This window comes from Seriola lalandi, unplaced genomic scaffold (genome assembly GCF_002814215.2).
Source record: "Seriola lalandi dorsalis isolate HSWRI2012SDOR001 ecotype SW California unplaced genomic scaffold, Sedor1 jcf7180002054262, whole genome shotgun sequence".
NCBI classification, from domain to species: Eukaryota; Metazoa; Chordata; class Actinopteri; order Carangiformes; family Carangidae; genus Seriola; species Seriola lalandi.
In genome coordinates this window covers 343,358-353,718 of record NW_019524815.1, presented here as the reverse complement: position 1 = coordinate 353,718, position 10,361 = coordinate 343,358, and the positions used below count along the sequence as shown (strand labels likewise).

Below are 10,361 nucleotides of genomic sequence, written 5' to 3'. Positions count from 1 at the left end.
AGCGAGAGTCCAACTTTCTACCATCCATATCCCTGACTCTGTCTGTCTGCCCCTCTCTCCTGGGCTGCCTCCCCTGGAGAACAGTCTGAAACATTCAGGTTTATACGCAGGTTCATTTCAGCTGAACTGCTGCAATCCCTGCTGAATTTGTCTAAATGGTTTAAGGAATTTTAGTACACCAAAAAAAAAAAAAAAAGCTAAATCACATTTAATTGAAAATGAACATTTTAATATAATTTAATGACTCACTATTCCTGCAGTTTCTGTATTGGAGGTAAACACTGTAAACGCTACAGGGAGATGAGGAACAGCCTGTCAAATCTAGAGTTATCTGAAAGGGTCACTGGGAGGTCAATTCTTTTTTTTTTGGTAGCTCCCCTGTTTGGGTAAGAGAGGAGGGGAGTCTATCATTTGCAGACTGTATGAGGGTTGAGATGCCACATGGGGGAATTAATAAATAAAACTTACAACTATTTATAAGGAAACGTCCTCAGATGCTGCCACAGGAGGCCAATTTTGGGCTCTAGGGCAAAGGGAGACAAACTATATAATTTGGGACAGGGCAGTAAATAACATGAAGACAAGCGTTATGCCTCCCTTGCACTACGTAGCCCCATCCAGATCCAGCTTCAAGCATACACTCGGCTCCAGTAATTTACGAGGCAGCTCGTTAATGTCGGGTGATTTGCACTGCTCGTTTGCTCCCGCTCATCTCTACCAAATGATATCATCTTCTACCTCTAATCTTCTAACTCTAATCCTCCATTCTTAAAGCACCTCCACCCCACCCACCTCTTGTTTCCTCGACTCCTGCCATTCCTCCTCTCCTACCCGTCCACATTTTGCTTTCTCTCTCCTCCGCCTCTGCCCTCCTCCACTCAATCTCTGTGTCTTGTCAGGTTTGCGTGGGTGAGTTTTGAGGGGTGGTGGTGGTGGGGGGGCACAGACAGAGCAGAGATAGGAGCAGAGCCATCCTACAGAGGGGTGTGTGTGTGTGTGTGTGTGTGTGTGTGAGTGTGTGTTCAATATGACATCAATTCAGATCAAAAAAGACTAAAAGAAGTCTGGTTTGACTCTGAAGGCTTTATGTGCCCTTGTAGTTACTTTTCCACTGCCCCCTACTGAGAGAGAATGAGAGCAAGCCCCCCCAAAAAAGGAGAAAGATTTTCTCTCAAAACTTGCAGAGGGGAGAAAGCTCAGCAATCCTGGGGAGACACATTGGCAGAGAAAAATAAAGACAGAACAGTTGGATGTGGGGTGGGGGGTGAGACCAGAACAGTAGGCAGGAGTGAAAGGAAAAGAAAAAGAGGACATAAGGGAAGATACAGACGAAAACAATGTTCATAACAGAGAGCGTTATTGACAATTAAGGAAACAAATGGCATTGTTTTTATCCATAATGAAATACCTTTGAGGCTCCCAGAACCTCACTATTCACTTCAACTACTAAACTGTTTTCGACCACACTGGCCCAATACTTTATCTTTATCTTATATCTTTTCCACCAACAGTCCTTAGTCTCTTCATCCCTAACCCACAGAGAAATCAGCCCGTCTCAGACCAGATGCAGCTAACCCTCAGATAGACAGATTTTCACAATGAAAATTGCCAATTATAGAAATTGCAATCAGAGCTGTTGTGTTGTATGTTGATGAGTGGTAGATGGTTAAAGGGGAATGGAGATCGATATCTAAATGAATGCAGAGTGAATGACTCTGGCCTTATATCACTAGGGCTTTCATACCCCACTCCCCTTTGCTCCTCTCCTCTGTGGAGAACACACACTCTCCCTGTCTTCCCCCCTTACCTCTATCCTTTCCTTCCCTGTCTCATCTTTCCCTCTATGACACGTCCAAGTGATCGTGTCGGGATGTCAGCCCTCATCCACGGCTAATTGGGGCTCAGAGGAGTAATCAGGGCAGGACAAATCGGACAGTTCTGGTCATTAGCTGTGACCAGTGTTCTCTGGGAAGCTGGGAGATGCGTGCAGTCTTCTGCCATCACGCCTGAGCCTGCATAGTGACACAGGCAGAACCGTGCCTCGACATGACTGGAGACATAGAGATTGGCACAGCACAGCACAGCACATAGTCTTGAGCCATTGATATCCTCTGCTTTCTAAGACACACAGGCAAGTAAACACAAATAAGTCTGGCTGGTGACACTGTGCACAGGGATTCTCTTATTATCTAATATGGGAGACGCAGCAAAAGACTGCTGAAGAAAAAGCTCATCAAGCACAACACAGAGGGTAAAATCAAATCAGGATCATGGTTTGTCGCAACACTCTTCAACAAGCTTACACACTCAGAGCCACTTAAATCACAAACAACACTCACATTACCAGCGAAGGACTCAGACATTTGTTTCCTGCTCTGGTTAGTGAGCCGGTTCTCTCTGCTCTTGTAAGCTGACCAGAGGAAAGATAGCAGGGATAGCAGAATAACATGTAAAATATTGGTGTCAATAACAATCTTGGGAGTCTCAAAAATGTAAACATGTCGATGGCTGCTCTTTCTGAAAGTGGGGTGCACGACTCTGGAGCAAGATGAATGTCAATTTGTCGTACTGGCAGAGCCTTAACCTTTCAGGATAACTGAATTATTTAAGCACCACATACCTGTTGTGGGCCTCTGTTTCTCCATTTGGGCTCAGACTGGTTAGGAGGCTGCATGAGTCTATGGCCACGCACGGCTCTTTGGCCGCAGAGTGAAAATGGCAAGACAAATGCGGCGGGGGATTTGTGATAATTGGCCGTGCTGGTGGGCTAGGCGACGGGCCTAGAGAAAAGGTCGCAGGCACTGAGGAACAGATCAGTCTGCCAGAAGGAGAGGAGGCTCTGTGCGTCTCAGGGGTTTAGCTTGACTTCTCTCTCTTTCATTGTATGGGGAAAGAGCGCTCCAGCAGGGGCCATTAATTAAGCACCAGAGTAACTTTCAATTTGTTTAGAGGTCAGATGCCCCAGTGTCACTGTTTTGGGCAGAGACCAACCCAAACCTAACACATTCTCTCTCTGAGAGGAAACAGAGGATAGCAGAGGTGTAGAAGAAAAGTGATAGCAGGGAGGGAAACATGTTTCAATGTTCAGGAGTAGAGAGGCTGGAGAGGGTTAATGTCAGATGCACTGTGTCTGTGTGACTGCATGCAAGGAGGAGGAGAAGTGAAGGAGATGAGGGGAGCCACGGGGACATGGCTCACACCCCGACATGCTCGTGAAGCAGCTGTTCTCCTCATGGCAGAGAGCGGGGGCCTGCCAGCAGCAGCATGCCGCCGAGAGCACCGTGGTCTCCCACCATAGCGCAGAAACAGAACGACACAGCCGAGACGCACATACACACACTCGCACACAAAGACAACCATGTGCACACACTAAGAGACACACAGACACACTCGCCATGCATACACCGCCACCCATTCTCCTGCCAGTCCAGTGTTGAGGTTTTCAGTTGAACAGTAATGTCAGGTGTTGGGAGTCAAATTCATATGCTACAAATCTGATCTCATACTCCGTAGAGGTGCATTTCCATTTGATACAAACAACAGCCTGCATAGCTAAAGGCAATTATATTTCTACTGCCTCCGTTTGCCCTGAGGTTGTAGACAGCCAGTCAAAACCTCGCCAGGTTTTCCTGCCTCTCTACCCTCTCACTGAAATCAACAGAACGGTGCCCAGACTCATCCATGATTTATCTCAGTGAAATATTCATTATGTAGCCTTACATAGTCTGGACGTATCTGATGTGAATCTGGACCTGACAGCTCTGCTCCGTCATCACACATCACCTGAGCCACTCTGACTCCGGTACCTGTCTCCCAGCGCGCAACACAGAGGCAACTAAACTGATCCGAATGAATAGAAGACTCTGGTAGATATAAAGAATCCATCTGTCTGCCTTTAGCCTGCAGGCATGTCCGCTCTGGGTCTGCAGCTACTGTATCCTGCTTGCACACCGACCTATGACGGATCACCACAGCAAAAAGAGCTACTCAACTTTTCCCATTCAATTATCTAGAGAGAGAGAGAGAGAGAGAGAGAGAGAGAGGGAGAGGAGCTGGTTCTGAGGAGTGAGTCATGATGAGTACATGTGTTGGGCCCTACACATGAGCTGCTGACAGCATTGGTCAGGTGTATTGATCTTTGGAGATTGGTGAGCTTGTTATGAGAGGTGAATAGCACGGGAGTTCAAAGGTACTGAGTGGTGTTTGATAAATCAATACAGCCCCCCTACCACCACCAAAAAAAAGGCTCTGATGTGGTGAACAGTTAGAAAGGTGAGAGAAGAGTAGGTTTCAGCAGCATGAACAGAGTTCTCTTTAATCACAGAGTTATCACTGTGCCTGTCCAATTAAGTAACATTTGAATTATTCCATAAATTCCATTATATTCCATAAAATTGCTGAAATACTGTCTAATAGTGCTGGAATGATCACAGGGACAACAGTTACAACTCATTTTCCTATATAACACTAATTCAAGTGGTTCCAAAGTCATTATACTCTGAAGGACTAATGTTATAAGAAAAATGTAACTGCAGTGAATGGTGATATTAATAATGTATTCATGTGAGACAGAGACTGGAGCACAGTGGCCCAAGCTGGGGAAGGTAAGAGGGAGAAAGTGATAGCTGTGAAGAAACAAGGTCGTCAGCATTCCCTCCTGCCTTACCAGTCATTTCATTATCTCATCCCTCTCTCCTCCTCTTTTAAAGTAGGAAAAGCGGGAGAAGCTATTGACCCCTCTCTGTGTTCGTGGCAGGCAGCAGGACAAATGAAGTTTCCCCTCAGACCCCCTCCGGATTAATATCATAATTATCCCCACCTCCGTGCCCCCGCCGGCCAGCGCAAACTCCACTGTCTGATTTGATTGAGAGGCGCAAGCGGGGAATTACATTCGATTAGCACTAAACAAGAGAAGGGGACATGAAGCGATAGAATCAATCAGTGCCACCAGGACAGGCGAGATCCTTTGTGTCAATGAGTGTGTGTCTGTCTTGACTGTGTGTGTGTGTGTGTGTGTGTGTGTGTGTATGTATGTGTGTGTCGTGACAGCTCTTGGCTGGAAAGATTGTGCGTAGTGCTTAACTCATACAGGTATGCCTTCAAGAATCCGGTTTTCCAAACTCTAAAAACTATTGACGTCATTTAAAGAGCGGATGTATGTTTTTTGTCAACAGCATTGAGAATACACCACAGTAGGACACACAGCCCCCTTCTTTTTTTTTTTTTTTTTTAACGGATCCACTGAAATGGGACCTTTTTTTGAGTGACAAACCACACAGCCTGCTCTGGGCAGCTCTCTGTCTCAGCAGCAATTTGGATTCATTGTTTGCAACCCCAGATAACTGCGGTGGTACTTTTCTTCAGTCTCAGCCATTTGCGGGGATGGGCCAGACATTTTAAAGTGGTCTAATGCCATAGAGAGGTGGAGGTAGTGTGGCGGGGATGAGCAGATTGAGAGTGAGAGGTGAAAAGAACAAAGGAAAATGAATGGAGTGAGAGAAGACCCCCCTCGCAGGTCTTCATTCCTGTCCCCTGTCTCATTACCCAGGCTTTGACTCAATAAAGAGTGGATAAAGAGTGGATAAAGAGGCACACACCCACAGGCTAACACCCCCACCCCCTCCTCCGCACCCTCCCTAAAACACCTTTCACCAACCCCACTCAGTCTGTCTTTCTCACTTCTTGCTTTCTTGCAGTGTCACACACATATCCAAAAATACACACAGATACACACTGTCCCCTTTCTCCCTATTCTGCTGTATGTTTTTTTTTTTTTGGCTTCAAATCTTTAAATCTATCTTCTTTCCAGCTCTCCCTTCAGAGTGTTTTTTTTAGCCTAACTTTTTAAAAGTTGTGTCCATCTCATTCTCTCTCTCTCTCTCTCGCTCTCTCATTCACAGTCTGTCTCTACCCCTCTACCCTCTCTGTCCTCTATGTTCCCTCCCTGTCTGTGCTGTGTAATAGGAGTTATTTTCATCCCTGTCTCTCCGTGACTGTGGCCGCTGGATGGCTGAATATTTACATTTTTCACTCACTGGTGACCTTTCCCTGTTGCCGCTCTGGGAGCTCCAGTCTCCTTGCTGCTCTGCTGTTGACAGACTACTGCCTGCAAATCTCATATGGACACAGCAAATGGTACACAGGGAGTCAGGGACAGAGGGTTCAGAGACTGGAGAAAGGTGGGAAGAGAGAGAGAGAGGACGGGAGAGAGACTGTTCTCATAGCAGGGCTGACTGTCAGCTGACCGAAAATGGTTCGAAGGGACAGAAGTAGTGAAGGTTTATCTGCATCTGGAGAGATACGGACAGAAGCAGTGTAATCTTTTACCTCCGATGTCATCGTGATTGTGGTCTCCTGTCAGCACAGATGGTCTGCAATAAACTGCCCGAAAAGAGATGTAAATCTGGGGTCTCAGGAATGCTCACTGCCAGAGAAAATACTTGGTTGTAAATAAATGTTTTTTTTTTGTTGGGCAGCAGAAGGTACTTTTTTTTTTTTTGAATGAGTGGATGTATTAGCTGCACACCAGGACCTGTGAGTCATGCAAGGGGATGTGCTGAGCAGTTAGAGAGAAGGAGAGGTGAGGGCCAAGGATTCACTAACTGGTTGTTCTTAGCTGATGGTCTTCAGTAACAGGAAAGTAAAGTTGAGTCAGTGAACTCCTCAAAGTTTGATGAGTGTTTATGTGCATGTATCCTAAAACTGACAGAGAGAGAGGAGGGATGAAAATGAACGCTGTACTGTCGTTTTAAAAAGGCAGTGACCCAGTGTGACCCCAGATCTCTTTGCTATTCACTCTCTGTCCAGTGTGTACATATGTTTCTGAATGTCTGCATGTGTCTTTATGTTATTGTGTGTGTGTGGCCTGACTCTCCTGAGAACTGTGGCTCTGTTTCATCCACCAGTCGTGCTCCTTTTGGCCTGAATTTGACTTCAAGGATAAGTTCACCTTTTTTAAGTCTGTCTTAAAACAATACCCACAGGCCCATATTAATGTTGAAATAGTTGTCAGTGACTGAGAAGATTCTTGCAATTCCATGGAAGTGATTGGAAACAAAATCCACCGCCCTTGTTCTGAGCTAAAATGCATGTTGAAGTTCAGCTGAGGCTAATATGAGGATTCAGCTATCTGAATTAGTCATCCCTACACTGCAGCTCAGCAGGAAAACACTGTGGAAACAAAAAGACTGTAACTTTACTTGATACCCACTTCATCTGACTCATATTAGTTTCTTCTGAAAACTAGTGTGGTGTGGACGTTTAGCCTTACATTTTAGTTTTAAAACGCATCTCTTTTGCTACGTCTACGCCTGCTGTCCACACTACTCCAGAGTTTTATCTAGCGCCTAAAACAGGGACTTTTGGAAACACAGCTGGACCCGTTTTGGTTTGAAAACTCGGGCTTGTGTTGTAGTCTGGACAGGCAGAAACTGAGACTTTTGGAAACGATGACGTAGACACCCCCGGTCACCCTCATCAGCCTCGACTACCAGTGGAGATAACAACATGGATAATGAATTACAAGCATTTCTCACCTTGTTGTCTTTGCTAAATTCTGCATTTTAACGCCACAACTGTCTTTGCTGTTCCTTGTTCGTAGTATTTTTTGCAACCAATCAACTGAAGAGTAGACAATCTGCTTCCTGTTGAGACAGGCCCACCTATACCCAGTGTACATGAAAGGTCATGCATGTGTGCGTTTTCAGGTGTGATAGAATGGATGGAGATCATTTCTGATGCGGAGCTAAAGCGTCGTCTGGACGGAGATATTAGTGTGGATGTAGCCTAAGTGGATCTGGAGGGGATGTTTTCCTGGTGAGTATGGACAGACGGGATGATCACAGCTACCAACAACTATTTGAATGTACACATGTGAAGGTGAGTAATGTATTACAGTAAGTAGGGGTGTAACGATTCTGAAACTGAGACAGAAAGCACGATACAAACGTCCACAATCTTGTATGGTGATACCAGGGAATGAAACTGCACATTACAACCTTCCAACTGCACAAGTCACCTGACTATTTTAGTCGAACCATGATTGACTGATCACGCCTGCGCTAAAAGTTAGGCTAGTTTAATTAGCTCAAGATGGTTGATAACCATGAGACCCCCACCCCCCCAGCACATTCAAGTCAGCATTTCAGGGAACATTGCGAATGTGAACCTGTCTTTTAAAGGATGTGCTAATGGAACCATACAATGACTCCAGAAAATCAACACAAGATTTCTCTAACAGTTTGCAAAGGGGAGCAGATTAGGGATAATATTCACCTTTACTAAACAAAACAAGCACTGTGTCTTGCGTTATTTCAGATTGATATATTCTATATACCATTATTTCATCATTTTTCTTGCCTCCATTAGTTAGGAATTTTAATGATATAATGTACCTGTAATCATTTGGAAAACATATTTAAGTGAAAATAACCTGAGTGGCTTAGCTGATTGAACTCAGCAGAGACAGGAGGAAACACACGCTTTTTGTCGGTTGGTGTTGTTATTACTGCCTGTGACAAACACAGTGCCAACAGAGAGCGAGAGAGAAATAAACAATTGTTGTTTGAAAGCTTTTGTTTGCTGTGGGAACACTCTAATTATTTTGATTAGTATTTAAGCATTGTTGAGGCCAGTTTTTCTCTTTTGTCTTTTCCCTACCGGTCTGCTCCGCTCTTGTGCTAACAGACATTGCAAAGTGGGGTTGGTTAGACTACAAATGGATTTGTCTTGTGGGTCTATTCAGTACAGTAGAGATTTTATGAATCGACAAATCTTCTTTTCAGAAAATAAAACATAGAGAAATGGAAGTAGCGGCACGGTAGCCAAAGTGTATTTATCCCAAAGATGGTTTTTCTTCATATGTTTTATACTAGAATAAAGTGTATGATAGATAGACAGCCAGAGAGATAGACAAAAATAGCAGCATCTCCACACACCCCTGTTCTCTGTGTGCTTTATGCTCCCTTAATATTGTGTGTGTGAATGGTTGTACGTATCAGGCACCTTCCAACAATAATGGCTGCCATGCTAAACGAGAATGATGAGATGTATTGGGGAGGTGATCAAAGGACTACTATTTACAACCACTCTCAGCCTGCGGACTTGATGACCCACTGTAAGCGCACTATACTGTACAGGGAACCTCTTCCATCATGCTTTTACTGCCCATCACTGCAGCTGTTAGACAGGGGAGATGGCAAAGCTTTTAGCAGACTGAGATACCGTCCCTCTTGCTGGACGGCGTGTATGGGCAATGCCATCAGAAAAGTGAATGACTGGGAAAGATAAGGGAAATGGAGGCTGGGGAGAGAAAAGGGTAGAAAGAAAGAGAGGTGGTGTAGGGGGGGATAGGTTGATGTCTGCCTGCCGGCTGTCAAAGGAAAATGCTACGGTTAAATGGAAACTGATATCATGCAACTCATTCAAGTTCTTCTGGATAGGCTGGGAGAGTCTGAGAGTGAAACTAAAGTGTGGTGAACTGTAGAGGAGGTAAAGAGGAGTTCTTACCTGGAGCAGCCAGTAGCACCTACGGTGGAAGGTGGGGATGATGGAGGAGTGGACGTAGCAGCCATACAGACACTGGAAGGAAGGGAGATAGCAGAGGAAGAGAGAAAGAAGGACAGAAAGAGGGGGCATTACACTACAGTAAAAAATGCAGACAATAGGCTGACCTCTCTACTGACCATGACAGCTTTGACCTTTGAACCCCTGACCTATTCCCTCCTTACGATAACTCCCACATGAACCTGCTGGCAGATGGTCAAGCTATTGTTTCCTGAAACAAAGACAGTGACCTGGAGGGAAAGTGGATGGGGTTAACCAGTGAACACCTCAGCACTGTCCCAGCATCACCATATGACTCCTTCCTTTCCTTCCTCTCCCTCCCTCTCTCCCACTTTTATCCTGTCCTGTTAGGAGAGAGCCCCGGACAGAACGACTCAGGTGCTCTTTTCTCCCCAAACCCCCCCACCCAACATCACACAGGGCACCCCCTCACATAACTAAAGCACAATGTTATTAATATCCTTATCGTAAACAGATAATACTGTGCCTGGGGGCTTGTTACCGTGGAGAGAGCCAAGCAGGGCTGATAACGCCTCCTGGTATCTGGCATAAGGGCCAGGAGACATTTTTCACCTGTCGGCAGCAGAAAAAAAACGCAGCGAAGAACGGTGCAGCGGGGACCGTGAGCAAGGCAGCACTTATCCCTTCCCCCGCCCTTGCACTCCCTCCTCCTCAATCCTTCTCTGGAAGACTCACGGCCCTGGCTCCCAGGTGACCCAGAGGGATGGCTAGCCCGCTTTTGCTTGTTTACAGCAACAACAAGAGTCTACAGCACTCTACCCCCCGCACCCCCCCCC

At 45.6% G+C, this 10,361-nt stretch overlaps 1 protein-coding gene across 1 annotated transcript in view; it reads right to left on the bottom strand.

Moving 5' to 3' along the window:
* LOC111654195 (calmodulin-binding transcription activator 1-like) overlaps nt 1-6,339 on the bottom strand; it is a 32,709-nt gene extending 26,370 nt beyond the window's left edge. The window contains exons 1-2 of the mRNA XM_087173635.1: nt 6,328-6,339; nt 6,036-6,106 (exon numbers count right to left, since the gene is read on the bottom strand). Coding sequence (XP_087029761.1) covers nt 6,036-6,106; nt 6,328-6,339 — 83 coding nt within the window. The remainder of the gene's footprint in view (nt 1-6,035; nt 6,107-6,327) is intronic.
* Between the last annotated feature and the right edge of the window lie 4,022 nt (nt 6,340-10,361).